Genomic DNA, 20825 nt, shown 5'->3' with positions numbered 1-20825 from the left:
CCTTCTTCAGGAACCGAGAAAACGACTTGGGAAGATCTGGTCTATTTTCTTAAGGAGGCCGCTTGGGTTGACAAGTCATGCAGGGAATCCTGAGTCAGAGCACGAGCATCGCCCTTATTTGTACTCCTCAGTGCCCTTCATTCCACCTGCCTGTGTTAGACAGTGTTCTAGATCTGACAGTCTCATGCCCTGAAGTCGGTGGGTGGTGGGTTTTCCAGAAGAGGGATGCAGAAGTCAGCATACCCTGAGTTTCAAAGGATTCCTTTCTGCTTGGGCAAAGAGCCAACTGAACGAAAGAAACGGATGGAACACACTTAAATTAGACATCAATCCCTTTTATTAGGTGCAACCCTCAGTTAATTTTCCCGAAAATAGTAATCGGCCACTGTTACATCTATTCATCCATGAAAGGAACAGCTCTGTGCTCAGAGCTAACCACGTGCCAGGAAGTACCCGATCTCCAGGTCGTGATTTGGATAACAAGGGATAGAAAAGATGAGGACAGCTTGTTAAGAAAACGTTTTCCCCAGGCACCTTGATTCGTTTGGGTTTTCTCTCAAAGAGCTCCAGCAGAGGGCTGCTCACAGGTTGGTCCTCTCGCCTTTCACCAGCCGCCCTCGAAATCTAAACACATCCTGGAAGTAAAGCCAAACCCAGTTAGTTGATGGAACACTGGGAATCTGTTGAGCATAAGACAAAGTCGATTTCTAGCATCTACCAACGGTTAAATGGAAAAACGTTGCTCAGCAGTCCTGTCAAGTAGTAAATAAACCATATTCTACGTCTCCAAATAATGTGCTTGCCCACGTCTAGAATAGTGTTGAACAAACTAAGAGAGCAAGTTGCTAGAAGGTCAGCCTGTGTTATTGGGCGCTATTGTTGACCACAGGTATCTCCAACCAGCTGAGCACTGTGTTTGGTCAGAACAGCCCACACTCCCCCATGTCCTGGGTTCGTTCAGGCGCTACCCCATTGAGTGATCTGCTCCCAAGTGAAAATGATGTCATGAGTTATGGGTTGAAAATTGCTGATTTGGGGATTTTTTTCCTTTTTCTTAAAAAAAATTCAGACTTCTTTGTTTCTTGTTTTTTTTTTTTTTTGAGCCGACAGCAAGGTCAGGTGGAAAGAATGGTTTTGGAAATTGATGTGACCCTTAAGTGTAGGTCTGTCTCTTACATCACTTTGGCCAACCTCTTGGGCTTTTCACGTTCTCTTTAAGAAGATGGAGTGAGGGGAGCCTGGGTGGCTAGTCAGTTAAGTGTCTGACTCAGGTCATGATCTCAGGGTGGTGGGATCGAGCCACATTTGGGACTCCTCACTCAGTGCAGAATTGGCTAGAGATTCCCTCCCTCTCCTTCTCCTCTCCCCTGGCTTGTGTGCTCTCTCTCTCTCTCAAATAAATACATAGGTCTCCAAAAAAAAAAAAAAAAAGTGAGAATGACTGCTTCATGGGATTTGTGAAGAAAGCAGAACTTAGGGCTATGAAAGTGCTCTTGTACTTTACAAAGAACTATGTAGCAGAAGTTGATATCATTATTCTAAGTAAAGCTGAGAAACTATATCTGTGAGACTAACATTTAAAAATAAATACAGGAGGTGCATCTGGGTGGCTCATCAGTTAAGTGCTGGTCTTTGGCTCAGGTCATGATCTCAGGGTACTGGGATCAAGCCCTGCATCTAGCTCCCTACTCAGCAGGGAGTCTGCTTGTCCCTCTCCCTCTTCTGCCCCTCCGCCTCGCCCCGTCTGCTGTCTCTCTCTCAGATATATAAAATCTTCTAAAAAATAAAATGAAATAAATACAGGAGGCAATTCATCTATCACAACCCTGGCAAAACTCAAACATAATGTATGCATTTTTTTTCTGCTTTAAAGTTCAGAGTATTGCCTGGAAGCCCCAGTTGACAAAATATGATGCCTTCATAAAGCATTTTAAGTATTGGATTGAGGGAGAAGGACAGGACTGTCTACCACCTGCAAATGTGAAATGAGAGCCTTTTCAGATACAGGATAGGTTCATACATTCTAAAGGAAGAAGGGGCCAAGGGAGAAGTGAGATTCTTAAGCTGGGAAGGAGTTTCAGCAGATGACTCCCAATGGCACGGTAGCCTAGTGCTGGCGGACGGTACTCTTCACAGTACCAGAATACCCGGAGTTATCACGACACTCCGTCTCCTTGGGGGTCCTGTCACCCCCATAGGAAATGCACACATTTATGATTAATGCAAATTAAAACATAGGATCAGCTTCTTGGTTTGGAGGCTAAAGTGGACTTTGTCTACAAAGTGAATATATTTCTTTGCCTTGACTATAATTAGTCTGGTGAGCATCATCAGCTTTGCATGTCCACTAGTTACAAACAAGGACTTTACAAGTGATGTGTATTAAGTACGAGAGCATATGAAATAATGTCTCATGTCCCATATTGATAAGCATCAGTGGTTTCTGGAATCTGCTCCATGAAACTCCAGATGCTAACGGACCCAAACAAAACCCTCCGTAAGAATGGTTTTCTGGGAATCTTACTGGATTTGCCTATGTGTAAATCCTCTGCTCTGTGCACATAAAGGAGACCTATGGGGACAGTCCAAACTTTTAACTTTCCTTCTGTGCGTTCAGAAGGTAGCCTTTGTCCTTCACTTGCTGTCCTCCAGATCTGTTTTCTGTTTCCACCTCTCTGTCCTGGAACAGGACAGCCTGCATACCACAGGGTGGCCAAAGACATAGAGAACCGTGGGACGCTCAGGTGCCCCAGCCTGGGAAGCAAGAACAAGCTGAAATACACTGTCATTCTTAGTGGGTCTCAGCAATGCTTCTGCAAGGCACTCTAAACAAAGCACATTATACTTCCAAATTACATCAGGTATGAGAATTATTAAGCATCTGAAGAAAAGAAGAAAAAAAATATCTTAACCTGTCATCTCACACAAACGTACCTTCAGGCTGGTGTCTTTTGGAATTCCATATATTTTGTTTCCTACCCCTACAACCTCCCTCTCAGTGATTTCTTGACTGGTGCCTTTCACATCAATGTAGTGGCAGTCCGCACTGGCGAAATGGCAGGAAATTACCTGTGCCGAGTGACAGGATGAATATTGGGAATAAAAATTCCATCAACACCAGCAACCAAACAGGGAGACTTCTTTTAGAAAGTCAGCTATTTCACTCAGCATTTGGTTTCTAGAATGTTCCATGGTGTTCTGTATTAGTCTTTTCAGGGTTCAATAACTTTTTCCCCCCAGGTACAGTTAAAGGCTAACTGAGAAATACAAGAAGTTTTTAGCTCCCTGCAATACTTGTGTTCAAAATGGGCAGGCAACATAATGACATGAGTAAGAGGACTTTACTTTTTAACATGTGATTTTTCTGGGTGTGGATGTCCTCAGGTCCTAAACAGGAATGTGTTCCAGGGTTCTTTATCATCTTCTTAGTCAGAGAAGTTAGTTAACTCAGTTGAGTTTGTGCTGAGTTGTTACTTCAATGGCTACAGATCATGAAAAAAAATCCACAAAAATACCTTGCAAACGAAAATAACATACACACCCACCCCTTTGAAATCAGCCTGACATTTGAAGTCCAATTCACATACGATCCCCATCTTGTTTCCTCCTGAACGTATGATGGAGCTTACTTGGTTCTCCCCATTCTTGAAAGACTTACAAGTTGATCTAAACTTAAAACTCACTTTCCTAGACTCAAGTTATTTCTCTTGAGGTGACTATGCCTACTGGAAGGTCTGCCTGCTTAGCCCAGAACATCAGATCTCTAGGCAGTGGAGTCAAACTCCATTTCCCACAGAAGCTCCCCACCATGCCAAGGAGGGGTGACGATAAGACCAGAGGGGAAAATCGCACACCCATGTACATGTTTTCTCGTATTTTTTTAAGGGTTCATATTTTCCCAAACATTAAATTAGTTGGAAAACCACTGAAAAATAGCAAACTCAGGGTATTAACACTCACATTACTTGGGTTTTTTTTTTAATTATGTAACTTTCATTTTCATACCGTAATCATTTTACACTCAACTTTTTAACATGGAATCTTTCAATATGTAGTTATTCTATCTCAGTTTATGATCCTGATCATATGGCACGTAATATAACTTTCTGACTCATGTACACTTTCAGACAATTTGTCTTTGCTTCCTGTTTTTATACACACTCATACACATAAATTTCTATTTTTCATTTCAAGTTGAATTTTGGGGCTAAGGATACATGATAAAAGGCCTAAGTTAGTGAAATCAGGTACACTCATATTATTTGTGTCATTATGGCTATATCCCCTGGTTGCACACTTCTGATGGTCAGGCTGGTGGAGAGTCTGATCTAGTCTTTATTTAAAATGTTGGCATTTTGTTCATCATGGATATTTTTTCAATTAATTTTGATTTTTTAAATACTACCCTAAATTATCATTTATCTTGATTGCTGAGGGTTTTCATTGGCACCGTCCCCCGAACCCCCATTAAATTTTGCCCCAGAAGAGAGTGCCTTCTTGCCTCACTGTCATACCAGCCCTGTCAACCTAATAGAAATATGAATGAATAGAAGGTGAAACCTGGTAACTAACTCTTGACTTCAGGGAGAAAACAGGACTTGCTGTGACAGACTGGAAGGCTTCACTCAGCCCCAAAGAAGCAACCAATATTTAGTATCAGGAGCCATGTTATATGAGGAATGTGAGTCCACAGTAATGTCAGATCTGCTGAACTTTTGAGAAGTGAGAAATCTGGGACTATGAGAAATTTTGTCAATTTTTAATGTAAGCAATGAGGTTTTTATAAAACATTCTGGGGCTAAAAACAAATTCTGGGACTCAGGAGTGGAAAATATGGCTGCCTGCAAAATCTGAGGTCTAGGCAGCCAATTCAGAGCCATTGTTTAGATTCGATAATGGTTTTCCCAATAACAAAGCTATTATAAACTTTCCACTTATATGGTTACTGTGAGCTATATACATTCCAATTTTTGTGATTTTAGTATCTCAGCCATTGTTTCTGCCTCCAAAAGCACAGGTTGTGGGCTCTCAAGTATGTTCCTTCTCTGAAGCAATTCTATGAATGTTCATAATTCAGTGTCAGTAGGATTGGGATCCTGAGGTCACCGGGCTTCTTACTGCTATGAGTAAAAAAGCATGAGGGAGCAAATAGATTCCCTGGTAAATAAACCAGACTAAAGGACAGTTTAGTTCAATGACACAAATCTCATGAAGTTTCACAGATCTTGACATTTTTGTTTCTAACCTATTCATCTTTGGAAAGTAGAGTGATGTGAATGCATACCTTCCGGTATCCTTGAGTTCTGTTCCAACCAGATCCATGGATGAGCAAAGGATGAAAGAAAACAGTGTCCCCCTTCTCCATCACAAGGTGCACTCGGGGGCTGTTTTCATCATAGTCCTGGATCCCATGGAACATTATGTTAACTCCTCCCTGGAACACATAAGAGAACCCAAGTCTGTATTTGAGGAACTCAATGTTTGAGAATTTTATCAATGACTCATTAGGTAAAGCAAAGTTTTCCTACATTCTGCCGAGAGAGAGATAAATGTTTTCTTAAAAGAAACTGTAAATATCCAAAAGCTTCTCAGATATCTGGTTGTAAAAGTCACATTGGGATATTGAAATCATGGATTTGGGGGACCAAATGAAGAATCTGAAATTTCCACTTACCCCTCATTACTGAATTGTAAATAAAGACCTAGACTGACTTTGCATTTTGCGATTAAGGCGGGAGATCCCCTTACCAGCCTGAATCTGTACTCACTGATATTCGCCTCACCTGGAACTTTGCCTAAATCATTTTGCTATTACTCAGGACTTCCTCTGAGAAGCAAGCTGTTTTCCTAAGCCAACAGAGAGAAGATGCTCAAGTTTCCCCAGCTCAGAAAGCACTCATTTCATACTCAAGTAAAGAAAGAAGAATAGTAAATTAAAACATTGTGTTTTTCTTATAACTATTTCCAAAGTTCGTTGTTGATTTAAGTAATGGTTATGGGGGGAACACCATATCCCATTCCCCTTCCTAAGACTCTCCCACATTCTTCTGGGGGAAGGACTGCTTTCCTGCTGGACTGTGTTGGGACGTGGATCCAGTGCACTTCTCTCCTGTCCAGGGCAGTATGTGACCTTAGCTAAGTAATCTGACCTCCCACTGCCCTCACTTCATCTGAACAGAGAATTGATCAAAGGCACTGATCATGGCTAAGGTTCAACTGTCCCCACCAGGTGTCCCAACCTGACTGCTGCCACTGAACAGTGATTCCTACTTTCCTGTTTACCAGAGCCAGCCAGCCATTTCTTGACTCACCATGTGCCTACAACCCTCCAAGACACTCACTTTGGCTTAAGTCAGCCACAACCCACTTCTGTTGCCTGCACCAAACATTCCCTAAACCTCAACTCAATTTATGAATCTCACAGTTTCAGATTTTATATCAGAATCCAGACTCAAAGATTTTCACTTAGCACTAATCCTCAGTGCCAGAATTCTAACTAATTGAGACAGAAGTCCTGAAAGCCATATTCTTTACTTCCTACAGAACCGCATTCATTCTTCCTGCCTTAACAACACGTGCTCGTCTCATTCTGACCATCATTATGGGGTTTCCAGACCTTATTGTCTGATACCTAAAAGACTCCTAGTCTCCTCTCTGGTTTCTCTGCCTCTGGACTCCTGACCTCCAGTACCTTCTGCTCTAGACCTCGAGATTATCATTCTTGAAAAGCTGATTTGATCTCATCATTCATGGGTGCAAAAGCATTTAATAGTCTTCTAACATCAATATTCAATCAATAAACCATGCAACGGGCATGCAATGGGATACTACTCATCCTTCCCCAGCGCCTTCGTTGGTCTAGCAGGAAAGAGATGATTCCTCCCTCTTCTTTATCCTAAGAGCCATCGATCAGTGTGTAAGAATTACTTGGCATTTGACATATGCGTCTGGTGTTGTGAGTGTTTCTGTATGACCTCTGCAATGAGGCTTGATAATCTCAGATCCTATATAGCACCTACCAGAGTTCCCCACACTGGTCAGCTTTCCAACACTTGTTGAAAGAAAAATGATTATTTTACCTAACATCCTTGAATTTTCCCTGATCCTAATTCCAGAAACCTAAAACCATGTTTTACTAAGAAAGGAAATGTGATCTCATTGTTAAAGGTCTTTATGGAATCTGATTCAAAATCAAAACAATAAATACTCCAGGTAAGATTTATCCCCTCGGGGCTCCTGGGTGGCTCAGGGAGTCGGGTGCCTGACTCTGGATTTTGGGCTCCGGTTATGATCTCAGGGTCCTAAGATCAAGCTGCACGTTGGATACTGCTCAGCAGAGTCTACATGTCCTTTGCCCTCCCCTTCTGCCTCTCTCTGCCCCGCCACCTCTCTCATGTGCAAATATCGCGAACTCTCTCCCTTTATCGCTCTCTCTCTCTCTGGGTCTCGGACTCAAATAAATAAATAAATGAATCTGAAAACGATAGAAGAAAGATTTATCTTCTATGCAGAAGTACCTCCCACTTGGGATAACCATGTGGCTTCAGGTAGCCTTTGTGTGTGCCTGGGAGCACACACAGGCAGCCATTGTTCCGGTCGACATGCTCCATGGCGGTCCATGCACAAACTATGTCATTGCTGGGCCTGAAGGGGAAATAGTGCAGATCCTGGTGCAAGGGATGGCGGGATGTCTTCTTGCCTGAAACAGAAGCGGCTGTTAAAACACACCTGAACCTCAGAATTTGTCTCCTTTGCCTGCAAAGCCAGAACAATGACCATCCCCACAAAACCCAAGCAACTGAAAGGACACTCTAGAAAATCAGCCTGGAGAGATAAGCACCAAATTGGAAGAGCAAAGCCACGGGGTGACTCCAGAGCCCACACTTTTCTTCTGGGTTGCTGGAAGCCGAGGACTCACTCCATTCTCTAGCAACTCATAACATGTCATGATCTCTATTGTGCTTTATTCCTTTGTAACTCTGGTTTGGGCACTGAGCCTAGTGTTCAAAACAAGTTTGATTAATTGAAGAGAGTAACCAAATTTAAGGTTCCCTGTTAGCCTTCTCAGTGGCTGATACAAACACTATCAATGAACTAAATTAATAAAAGGCCTCCAAGAAGTTCCTCGAGGAACTAGAAGCACTTTGCTGCACAGTCACTCTGTAGAAACAGAGACCACAGAACCACATTTACATGGTTCCCAGTTTTGTGCTCTGAACCTGATGTTCCCCAACCCCCAACCCCGACCTTTGTAATCAAGACATCCAGGGTAGGAGAGATTTGGTGGTGCTATAGGCCAGTCACATAAAGCTCTCCTGGCCTCTTTCTCCAGAAAAGGTGGAAAGTGATAAAGGACCTTGAAGGACCAATTTATTACTCCTGGTGGAGTAGAATTTCTCAGCATGGCCCAAGAGCGGGATGGCTTTAAAAATGCAGATTCCTGGGGGTGCCTGTGTAGCTCCGTCGCTTAAGCATCTGACTCGTGATTCCGCTCAGGTCTTCATCTCAGGATCATGAGTTCAAGCCCCGTGTTAGGCTCCACACTAGGCTTTTAGCCTAGTTAAAAAAGAAATTTTTTTTAACGCAGATTCCTGGGTTTTAGCTTCCAAATCAATTTCTCTGGGAGTGAAATCTTAGGAACTACATTTTAGCAAACACAGATATTTTAAGAGCAACTGTAGTATGGGTTTTGTAAGAATAGTTTTAATTTTGTTGGTAATTATAATGTCTTCAGTCTGGAAGGCCGAATTCACACTATCATTGGTGAGAATGGATAACAAAATTTAGAGGTGAAGATTGTAATAATAAGAGCCTATGGTATATGAACAGTCATGTTTATTAAAACAAACTTTTGAGTAGCAAGGCAGTCTTCTGAAATTCTAACAATAACGCTACAGTTAACATCTGAAATCACCCTGGTACTTCACTATTGTCATGATGTATGCTATTTCAAGGCTTAAATAAAAGGACATAGATATTTATTTATCAAAGTTTAGCAGTTATACACACAGGTATAGTTAGAACACCGTAAAGTTTTTTCTTTCTTTCTTTCTTTCTTTCTTTCTTTCTCTTTCTCTTTCTCTTTCTCTTTCTCTTTCTCTTTCTCTTTCTCTTTCACTTCTCCATAACAAATAAGACCGTTACCAGAATCTGGAGGTTTGTTTATCAGCATTGTATGCATGGCCATGATATTGGGTCCAGTGAAGCACTCCACATATTTCAGAACCTAAGAGAAAAGAGGAAGAAACATTTCATGAGAAATCCAATGCACAAAAGTGGCACAAAGTACAATTATCCGTACAAAAGCCAAGATGCTAAGAATTAAACACTTGGTAGGAGTGCCCGGCTGGCTCAGTTGGTAGAGCATGCAACTCTTGATCTGGGGTCGTGAGTTCAAGCCCACGTTGGGCATAGAGCCTACTTAAGAAAAAAGAAAAGAAGGGACCATGAGAGGCCCCAACAGGTGCAGCAACCATGCGTAGCCCAGAGGAAAAGAGAAGAGCACCTGGCCCCTTCACAATCAGAGCACAATCAGACCGTTCCACAGCTCTTCACCGATGGCTCCAAACCTGGCAGAGTGACAGGAAATGGAGGCACGGTAGGGAATGAGATGAGCAGGTCCCTGCCCCCATAGAGTCGCTATCCTGGTGGAGGAAGGGTGTTCAATAACGACATGGGCACAGGGGCTGGAGAGCATGGGACCCAGAGGCCTGAGTTCGGCCCGAGCTCTGGCAGCTGGGGGCTACCTCCTTGCATCTAACCCACCGAGGGAGGCGTACATGCAGGAAGGACTCGGCGTTTTATGCCTACTATCTGCCAGGGGCTTTCTGCATCAGCCCACCTACACCTCACAGCGACCCCTGAAAAGTAATGCCCCATGAATGAATTATTAACGTGAACACCCCATTGAAATAAGCCTGAAGCTAATAAACTGCCAAGTGGCAGAACCAGTTAAATGGAAAAGATATTTTGTCTGACTCCAAAAAATGAAGCATATTCTACTGCTTTCTCACTATTTGACCCCGTGTATAAGGAATATGGGCAACTGGAGCATGAAATGCTTGAAATGGTACCAAAGTCCTAGGAGTCAAGCCTCATACTTTTTTGTTTTAATAAGGCGTGTCAACTTTGGGGATTCCCTTAAGCCAGTATTTTCTTTCTTTCTTTTTTTAACTAATCTCTAATCCCACCATGGGGCTCAAACTCACAACCTCAAGATCAAGAGTCTCATGCTCCCGCGACTAAGCCAGCCAGGTGCCTCCGACCAGTAATTTCTAAACCTCAGTGACACTCATGAGCCATTTTACCATTTCTATCGTACTTCACAGAGCTGCCCAATATAGTTAGCCAATAATTTTCCTAAACTAACTCATGTCTTTTCCTGATTTATTCCTGAGGTCATAGGTTAGATGTGCTGGTTATTTTTTCCAATACACATAAAAATAAATATACAACTACTAAAATCATGCCCACCTCCTAAAAATCACTGCATGAGCCAGCAGGTGCATGGTTCACACTTTAGAGAGGTGGGAAGCCTGGATGTCCTGGTCGTGCTTAATCTACCCTGTGTTGTCTCTCACTTCAAGCCTTTCCTCGTTGATCGATGCTCACAAGTTCCATTTCCAAAGCAGGACTTGAGTTTGGGAAGAGTGGATGGTTCAGAGGGGCCACGTCCCCTCTTGTCCCCAACCCGAGGGGCTGGACATCATAGGTGGCTTACCTGTACAGTCTCTTTCATGAGGCAAATTTTCTTTCTTTTTTTTAAATTATTTTTTAACTTTTGTTTTTTAAAGATTTTATTTATTGTTTGAGAGAGACCGAGAGAGAGCAGTAGGCAGAGGGAGAAGCAGACTTCCCACTGAGCAAGGACCCTGATACAGGACTGAATCCCAGGACCCAAAGATCCAGCCCTGAGCTGAAGGCAGACTCTTCACCGACTGAACTACCCAGGTATCCCATTTTTTTTAACTTTTCTGGGGGGGGTTGTTTTCTTTTGGGGGGTGTTTTTGGTTTTAAGTAACCTCTACACCCAGTCTGAGGTTCAAACTCACAGCCCAGAGATCAAGAGCCACATACTCGGGGCACTTGGGTGGCTCAGTTGGTTAAGTAGCGGAGTCTTCATTTCGGCTCAGGCCATGATTTCAGGGTCCAGAGATCCAGCCGCATGTCAGGTTCCATGCTCAGTGGGGAGCTTGCTTGAGATTTTCTCTCTCCTTCTCCCGCTGCGCCTCCCCCAACTCCTGCCTGTACTCTCTCTCTAAAATAAATACATAAATCTTAAAAAAGAAAAAAGTCCCATGCTCTACCAACTGACCCAGCCAGGAGCCCCCATGAGGCAAATTTTCTAATAGCACTTGGGGTTATAATTTCTAACATGAGCTACATGCAAAGTGTCCTTTAAACCATTCTACAGAAATGGTTCATTAACTGTGGTACATTTATGCAATGGGATGCTACTCAGTAGTTTAAAAGTATGATATAGATTAATATATAAGTGATATGGAAAGATGTCTAAGATCTATTATAAGTTGAAAAAACTTGGTGAAACCAATATGTTCCCACATGACACAAAAGGTGGGAGTATAGAGATGCACCTGCCGTAGAGGAATTCTCGCTGAATGCACCAGAAAGCTCGGCAGAGAGTGGGGCTGGCAGGTGGGAGACTTTCCTTTTCATTGTAAGCCCTTCTGTCCTATGTAGATATCTTTATAAATATGAATTACTCTCAAAGAATAATAATTTTTTAAAAACGAGTTTCAATCTAAACACAAACTTAAACCTCTACTGACCAGAGTCATAAAACCAAAAGAAACAACAAACGGATGTCCAGGGTATCAGATCTGCAATGTCCCTCCTGTTGATATGCCCATGTCCAGAGTGAGAGAACTCTGTCTCTCTCTAAGGCAGAATTCCCACCCTTCTCAACCAAGGATAATTACCAGACTCCAGAGCAGGGTTTCTCCATCTGGCCACTACTGACATTTGGGGCTGGATAATTCATTATTTGGGGGAGGGGGGTTTCTGCACGTTATAGGATCCCTGGGCTCCATTAGCAGCACGCCCAGCCTCTGGACCTTAGAAGCCAGCAGCACACGGTCCCCACCCAGTGCCACCCCAACGTGGCTCCAGGCACTGCCAGATGTCAGCCTCCAATTGAGAACCACTGCTCACCAGGCACAAGACAAGGGGCCAGAGAAAGTGTAGGCAGCAATTCCAGAGACAAGCATGCAGATGGGCTATTCACTTAAAGGAAAAGAAAACTCAGGAAGGTTCTCAAACCTCAGGGAGAGTGCAGTATCTGAAGAGTTCCTCGTCTTCTTGGAAACTTTGTACTTTTGAAACTGTCCTTTCACTTGGAGCATATTCTGATTTTTCAATAGTCACATCTCTCATTATCATCATTTGTTCTGGTTTCACCTCCCCTTTGCAGATCCTTTCAAACTCATTCCTAGAAAAATAAATTGGCAGATGATGCCATTACCGCAGCCTCCCGGCACCTCCCTGGCCTCTTCTGTGGAAAGATTCTCAAAGATTGGGGTGGGGGGTGTCTCTGCACCAGGCTAACCTCCAGGCCAGGCTTGGTAGTTCTGAGGAAGGGAAAGGGAAAATGGCCAGCTCAGAAGCCCCTGTCTCCTCACTGTAAGGCCAGTATTCACGTATTCCTTAGCCTAACAGAACGATGGGGAAACTTCTGTGATTTGGTTGCACCTGAGTGATAATGGCAAATACTGCTCTCATACTTACCATAGGCCAGGGCCCGTTCGAAGGCCTCTGTGTGTACTTCACCTAATTCAGTCCTCACAGCAAGGCTAGGGTATAAGTACTATTATTATCCCCATTTTACAGGTGCGAAAACAGAGGTGTGCAAAGTTGCCCCAGGACACACAACAGAAGTAGTGGAGCTAAGATGAAAGCCAGCCAGTCTGGCTCCAGAGCTCATGTTCCTAACCACTTCCCAATGAGCCAATCACTGAAAAATATCTGAACACACATGCTAATCTTACTCACGTTCCCATTGCAAACATATAACGTATTTCCGTAAAATAAGGAAGGGTCACTGTACCTAAAGCATTTAATATCAGCATCAGATACCAAATTTTTAATGACAAGATACCCATTTTCTTCATAAAATTGTCTCTGTTCTAGGCTTAGAACATTATTATCCCGAGTATACCTAAAGGAGAAAAAAAAGTTTCAAGTAAGTCCAGCAGAAAAATCATACCCAACAATATGTATCGAGAGCCTGACACACGTTCATACTCTTCCACCCAGCATTTCTATTTTTTCTTTACTCTAAGGAAATAAGCTGAACATTTCTTTTTAAAAAAATAAGTCTTTGAGGTTTAGGTTTATTTTGTTTAGTAATGTCTATACCCATTGTGGAGGTCGAACTCACAAACCAGAGATCAAGAGTCACATGCTGTTCCGACTGAGCCAGCCAGGCTCCCTTAATCTGACTATTTTTAAAAAAGGTTTGAATCCAAAACGTTAACTACTACTGTCACCAAAAAAAAAAAAAGGGGGGGGGGAGAATAATTAATTAATTAATTACATCCATTCAATGGGATAGGCCTTAGGCATTAAAAATTAAGAGCATGGGGAACGTGGGTGGCTCCGTCAGTTAAGCTCAGACTGGTTATTTTGGCTCAGGTCATGATCTCATGCGTCCTAGACTGAGCCCCACAGTGGTCTTCGGGCTCAGTGGGGAGTCTGCTTGAGATTCTCTCTCTCCACCCCTCCCTCCACTTGCAATGTGTGCACTGTCTCTCTCTCTTAAATAAATAAATCTTTTTTTAAAAAATGAAGAGCATATAATAGCATGGACAATGCTTAGTATAATAAAATATAGTTAGATTTGTGTAAAACCAAGATACTACTTGAAAAATATGCAAAGAAATTAAAAAAAAATTTTAAGTGATTACCTTTATGTAATGGAATTGTGAATAATTTTTAAAATTCCTTTTATTTCTCTGATTTTTGAATTTGTTCTCTAATGACTATGTATGGTTGTTCAGGTGGGAAACAAGTTCAATAGATTTTATATTTTAAGTTGTCTAGATCATACATTCTTAGAAGAAATCAAAGTGACAAAATCCAAATAACTACATGACATGTGCAGAAACTCAGATCACCCCATCCATTCTTCTAGATTAGAAATGTGGCTCTATGAGAATAAACCATGGAGATCAGTGTCTTCCCCTACAAAGGTAATTTAAGATAAACCAAAGATACTAGCTCACATAGCAGTAGGACCACAAACTACAGGCTAACTTAAATGAGGTATAACATGCTTGAATCTGAAAAATCAGATTATACCCTTCTGAATTTTAAAATACATATAAAAATTAAAGTCAAGGTCTTCAAAATTTTCCTGGTTCTAATTAGAACAAGTTCTGGCAACACACAATATGTATAATGAATTTTTTTAAAAAAATGTATTTATTCTCTGTAGAGATAAGGAGAGACAGCAAGTATGGGCAGGGGCAGGAGCAGAGTGAGAGGGAGAAGCAGACTCCCTGCTGAGTACAGAGCACGACCCAGGGCTGCATATCACGACCCATATGATCATGACCTGAGCCAAAATCAAGAATTGGACGCTTAAACGACTGAACCACCCAGGCGCCTCTGTGTAATGAATTTTCACCAGACAACATGAGATGTATTTTATATCATAATTACCACTAGGAAAAGCTTTATATACACTGTATGATTAAAAATGACAATTCGATCTACTTACTGGAATTGTGGAGTCTGGAAACTGTTAGGAGAAACAGCCCCTGAAGTGGGGTGAGCAACCTAGGATGTGAATTAAGGCAAATAAAATGAAATTCAGGAGTCTGCCTTTTCTAGAAACAACAGTCTGCCCTGGATTAGCTCTCATCGGGGAAGACTGGGTTACACACATAGCCGCTTACATCATTTCATTTCATGAAGGTCTGAGGAGGGGCCGGAAGTCCCAAGAGCTTTATCACCATTCCTGCTGCCCAGAGCAGGAGACCTAGACCCATTGTGCTCAGTAACTGAGTCCACCGTCACCCAACAGAAAATGCCTCAGCCCAGACTTGACCCATACTCTTTACCTCATAACTTCCACTGGTTTATTCCACGTGACTATTCCTTCCACTAAACTGCTGAACAAACAAAAATCATAAGGTTCGAATCTAGAAGTAACGAGAAATGCACTCTTCCAAAGAGGTACTGAATTTAGTGGGAGTCCAGTCCACAATCAGAGAAACTGTTTGGCTCGTTATTCCTTAAAAAACAACAACAAAAAGTCTGTTAAAATAATCAGTGTGATCCACATAGTTGAGTATAATTTTAAATATCTTTAAGAGCTAGAAATTCTAGAAATTCTTTCTAGTTTTCTACCCAGGGAACCACAGATCATTTACTTAGCATTTCCTTCTTCTTCTTTTCCTTTTAATTTTTTTCATTGTCTCTTTATCTCAAGGAGCGACTGTCACAATGTCACTACTCATAAACATGTTATTTTTGTCCTGTCTTTACATAACTGGGGACACTATAATCCTCTGTTCTCCATGAGGCAGAGAGGTTAATGACCTTCGCCAGCTGCTAGCAAGATGTGGTGGACAGAATGCAATATTTCAGTCCCAATTTCTTCTCCCTACCATTGTGGGTTTTGGTGGTGGTCGTTGCTTTCCTCAGAGAGTTTTTTTAATGATGTGGAACTGTGTCCTGTGCATACTATATAACGTTAGTGAAACGAAAAAATGGAATCAAAAAGCTGTCCACCCGGGATGGCCGTAATTATGGAAATACATAGAAAAGAAACACACCAAAAAGTTGGCTGATAATGATCTGCAGCGAGGGGTGGAATCGTAGGTCATATTTGTCTTCTTCTGGAGGCATCTCTGCATTTAAAAAATGCGTTGTGTAGATGCTTGGAAACCCTGCCTTGAGCCAGAAGCCACGTCTCTTTAGAACCACTTAAGGCGGGAAGAAACTGCCACAGGATTTCCAGGATTCTGCGTAAGCCCCAACCACACACACATTCACCGACCATCTCAGCAGAGCCGTCCAATACCAGAGCCCCGGCGACGTCTGTCTCCTTAAATTGAAGAGAATGAAAATGAAAACTGCCCCTCGCCATATTTCAAGCGCTCCATGGCCACATGGGGCTCGTAGCCATGGACCTGCACAGTGCTGGTGGAGAACATCTCCACCGTGGCAGCAAGTAGAGAGGCTAGCGCTCTTCTAGCAAACACAGACGAAAAAAATAAGCTCTCACCTCAACACTATTACAGCAAGAACCAGCGGGATCCGAATATCAAAAAAAGAAAAATGAAGTTTTTTTAAAGTAGGCTCACTGTCCAGCGTGGAGTCCAGTGCAGGGCTTAAAGTCACAACGGAGATCAAGAGCTGAGCTAGACTCAAGAGGCAGATGTTTCTCGGACTGAGCCACCCAGGAGGAGCCCCAGAATATCACATTTTCATAGTAGTCACAGACTGGACCTGGAAACCTTCATTCTGGCTCTAGTTATCCCCAGTCCCAGAATGTTGGGGGTTCTCACTGTTGGGCATGTATCAGAAACAAACGAAAACGACTTGATGGGCCCCCCTCCCAGGTATGTGGATTCCATGGGTCTGAGATGAGCCCAGGAATCTGCATGTCTAACAAGTTTCCAGGGAATGTTGACATTGCTGGCCCTGGGAACGCACTTTGACAACCAGTGCTTTACTTAAATGTCTTTGGTCAAGAGTTTTAATCTCTCCTGGCCTCGGTTTCTGTTCTCTCCCTGGTCAAATGAGATGACATAATCACCGTTGTCAGTGTATGGACAGGATTTTAAGCTGACAGTGGTTCCTCTACATCTTGGCTTGGAACTCAGCCTGGAGAGCAATCATAGTAATAAAAGAAACAGCTCCTAGAAGCATTTTTAGGAAAGAGTTCAGGATCCTGCACACAGCAGAACAGAGCCTAACCATGTTGCTCAGGGAGAATCGCACGCAGTGTTTTCCCCGCTGCTTTTCAAAAGTACCCCCTGAAGTGAACACTAATCGGAGCAGGAGAACCGATTCTATAAAGCGATGTGATGTACCTGTCCCGTAGTGACATCCTCGGGGATCCGGCACGGGGGCCCCACACATTGCCTCGGAGAGCAACTTCTGAAGGCCCAATCAGGAGAGATCGCATCCACTCCTCGGGGTTCACACAGCTCTCTCCAAGGAAGGAAGAGCCAGGGGGTGCCGGCCAGTGTCCCGCCAGAGCGCACTGCTGCCTGCCTACCTGCAGGCCCGCCCGCCCGCTCGCCTGCCTGCCCGCCTCCTCGCCTGCCTGCACGCCTTGCTCCAGGCAGCTCTGCGCTCCTGTTTGCGGTGCGACTGTGCTTCGCATGTCTCGGGCTCTGGGCGGTCGGGTCACGCGTGGCCAAGTGCAGAAAATACCACCGTAGCTGAGCGCAGGCCCCTCAGTAAGGACTAACACATCCCCTGGCAAACCAGGGAAACAGGCCCCCAGAATGCCCCGAATAGCCCCCGCCCCCTGTCCGCCCACCCCCTCCCCTGGCTGCCCTAGGAGCCCTGAACAGCTCTGAGCATCCCGAGGACGCGGTGAGGAGGAAGGGGAAGAGCCGCCTGGGCGGCTGGGCGCTGAGCCCTGGAGGCCACCACACTTGCAGCCCGAGCCCCGCGGAGCCCAAAGGATACGGCGGCCCCGGCCCAGCGCTGGCCGAGGTGTCCCAGCATGATGCGCAGGCGGCCGCAAGAACGCGACTGGTTCATGATTCAGGCGGGGAGACAGTCAGCTAGGCCTTGGTCCTGTCTCTGGGCAGCGGGGCGGGGCGAGGAGCAGAGGCGTCCCTGGCCGAGAAGGGGGAACTCCTAGGTTTCCGGGTTGTGCGGAGATGTTTGGAGCCTCCCGGGTCCACGGGCTGGGCCACTTTACTGTGCGGGCTCCCTGCCCACACACGCAGCTCCTGAGTAATCACAGAGATCCTCCCTGACGCACACAGCACGGAAAATGCTTTTGAAGGGTTTAGTAACCGATTCAGGTCGCCCAATGAGAAGTGAGCCAAAACACAACCCACATTCCCAACAGCCTAGTTTCAGTTGTTTATTCCACGTGACTGTGCCTGCCTCTCTGAGGCTGACGTAACAAGTCAGATGTTCAGCCCTAGAAGTAACCTGCAGTTCAAAAGAGGCGTTTAATCTATTGGGAATCCAGTCTGAAATATTAGAAACATACTGGCCCTTCCTTAATAATAATTTTAAAAAGATACATGAAATAAATGACTCCCTGAAACAGGTCGATCCACACAGTCTAGTATTATTTTAAATTTCCTAAAGAAGTAGAAATTCCTTTTCTTTATTTATTCTTTTAAAGTTTATTTACACAATCTCTGCACCCAATGTGAGGGTCAAATTCAGGACCAGCACATCAAGAGTAACACATTCCCCCCGCCAAGCCAGCCAGGTGCTTGCCCTTTCCTCCCTTCCTCCCTTCCTCCCTCCCCCTGCTTTTTTCTTTTTCTGTTTCTTTTTCTTTCTTTCTTTCTTTCCTTCTTTCTTTCTTTCTTTCTTTCTTTCTTTCTTTCTTTCTTCCTACATTTCAATTACTTTGGGGACAAGTATACAGGATACCTCCACCACCATCAAGGTCATAACCATCTATCACCTCTCAAAGTTCCCTCCCACACTCTTTTTCCTCATTATTTTGTGTGTACGTGCTAAGAACACAACATAAGATCTACTCTCTTGGCAAATTTTCAGTAGATAATGCAGCATTGTCAGCTATGGACACTATCCTGCGTGGTCGAGCCCTGGAACTATTTACCTAGCATAACTGAAACTTTGTAGCCTTAAACCGTCCCCTCTCCATTCTCCCCTCCCTTAACCCCTGGTAACCACCATTCTCTCTGCTTCTATGAGTTTGACTCTTAAATTCCTCCTGTAAGTGGTAGCAGGTAGTATTGGTCCTGTCACTGGCTTATTTCACTTACCATTTTGGCCTCAAGCTGCATCCCTGTTGTCACACATGGCAGGATCTCCTTCCTTTTTAGGATTGAATCATATTCCATTGTGTGTGTCTACCCTACTTTCTTCATCCTTTCACTTGGTGACGGACACTTAGGTCGTTGCCAGATGTTGGGTCTCGTGAAAAGTGTTGCAGTGAACTTGGGAGTCCAGATACCTCTTTGAGATCTAATTTCAATTCCTTTGGCTGTATACCCAGAAGTGGGATTGCAGGATCATATGGTAGTTCTATTTTTAATTTTTGGAGGACCTTCCATAGTGTTTTCCATAATGGCTGTAAGAACTAGAAATTCTTTCTAGAATGTCTTTTCCATCCAATCTCTGCAGGTAATTGGCATAGCATCTCGCTATTTCTTTTCTCTCCCTCATTTTTCTTTTTTTTTTTTTTTTTTGTCCTAAAGGGTTACTTCCAGAATGTCTCATCTCATAAACATGTTATCGTTTCTTCTTTTTTTAAAAGATTTTATTTATTTGAGAGAGAGAGCAGGGGGAGGGGCAGAAGGAGAGGGATAAGCAGACTCTGTGCTGAGTGTTGAGCTCAAGGCAGGGCTTGATCTCGCAACCTTAAGATCACAACCTGAGCTGAAATCAAGAGTCAGAAGTTTCACCCACTGAGCCAGCTGGGCACCCCTAAACATGTTATCATTTCTTAAGGGATGTCTTTATGTAATGTGGTTAAACTGCCATACTCGAGGAGAAAAGCAAGGCCAGGACTCAGAATGTAGTTAATTAGCTGCTATTTCCTCTGAGGCAGGGTGGAGAATTGTCAGTGTCCAGAGCAAGCCTTGCCCTTTAGCCTTCGTCTTTGGGTTCTCTACCCTTTTTCCATGATTCCTTCTTGCCCAGACTCTCAGATTTTTTTAGGTAGACAGAAATGTCCTGGGCCTTTCCTCATTAGCTCTTAACCTTATTGCCCACAAACTGAACATCACATGGCTGGAACCTGATCCTGAACTCGTTGACTGGATTGCCAGGGGTTTTTAGGAGAGGCACTTATGTTTATCATAGTTAAAAATGAAGTATCTGGCCTTTGGCAGGTACAGGAAAGAGAATCTTCATCTTTCTGCTTCTGAGAGAAAGGGCTCCTGGACTGGGCATGGGTGAGTAAGTGAATCCTTACTGCCCTCGCCTGGTGGAAAGTGGCCACTGATAGGAAGAGGCAGATGGAAACTAAGTTCAGGCCAACCCAGATTATTTAAAGGTCAAGACCTTTACCCACACAGGTCCTGAAAGTTATTGACTTTCCTGACCAATGGGAAAGACAGTGTGATGAGACTACCTACACCTGTAGTTTTAATGTTCCCCCAAATACCTTGTTTTACAAATGTGTGAAAATCCTCACCCGCCCTACCGTGAGCTGGTTTAAGTGGATGGTTGTTGAAAGAGACGATGGACATCTTTGAAAGTTTCCAGTTATTATCTGCCTTTTTAAAATTAGGGGATGCTGGGGCGTCTGGGTGGCTCAGTCGTTAAGTGTCTGCCTTCAGCTCAGGGCGTGATCGCCCGGGGTCCTGGGATCGAGCCCCGCATCGGGCTCCCTGATCCGCTGGGAGCCTGCTTCTTCCTCTCTCACGCCTCCTGCTTGTGTTCCTTCTCTTGCTGGCTCTCTCTCTCTGTCAAATAAATAAAATCTTTTAAAATAATAAAATAAAATAAAATTAGAGGATGCTGGGTTTAAAATGTCTCATTGAAGATCCCATGAGGGAATTAAAACAATAATTTCTCTGTAGGTAATTTGATGAATGTTACTAGTTTTTAAAAACAGTGATTTGGATTATTTGGAAATTCCCTAAGTAGGCATCTTTAATAACTGTGTTATGAAAATAAAAATA

General features: G+C 43.6%; 1 protein-coding gene across 7 annotated transcripts; it reads right to left on the bottom strand.

Moving 5' to 3' along the window:
• Nucleotides 1–319: 319 nt before the first annotated feature.
• Nucleotides 320–19120, bottom strand: LOC125282809 (phytanoyl-CoA dioxygenase, peroxisomal-like). 7 transcript variants are annotated; one of them, XM_057304756.1, is made up of 10 exons: nt 15798–17981; nt 15081–15253; nt 14738–14796; nt 13064–13174; nt 12280–12448; nt 9145–9226; nt 7518–7699; nt 5285–5434; nt 2935–3069; nt 320–635 (listed from the first exon to the last, which is right to left on the bottom strand). In XM_057304756.1, the coding sequence occupies exons 5-10, from the start codon at nt 12400–12402 to the stop codon at nt 582–584; spliced, it is 726 nt and encodes a 241-aa protein (XP_057160739.1). In that variant the 5' UTR covers nt 12403–12448; nt 13064–13174; nt 14738–14796; nt 15081–15253; nt 15798–17981; the 3' UTR covers nt 320–581. The 7 variants fall into 7 exon arrangements, with proteins under 7 accessions (XP_057160739.1, XP_048075480.2, XP_048075478.2 ...); XM_048219523.2 differs by lacking the exons at nt 15081–15253; nt 15798–17981 and adding an exon at nt 18960–19120; XM_048219521.2 differs by lacking the exon at nt 15081–15253 and having other exon boundaries at nt 17668–18051.
• Between the last annotated feature and the right edge of the window lie 1705 nt (nt 19121–20825).

Source organism: Ursus arctos, unplaced genomic scaffold (genome assembly GCF_023065955.2).
Source record: "Ursus arctos isolate Adak ecotype North America unplaced genomic scaffold, UrsArc2.0 scaffold_30, whole genome shotgun sequence".
Lineage (NCBI taxonomy): Eukaryota > Metazoa > Chordata > Mammalia > Carnivora > Ursidae > Ursus > Ursus arctos.
The sequence above is the reverse complement of the archived record's forward strand: the minus strand, read 5'-3'. Positions and strand labels throughout refer to the sequence as shown.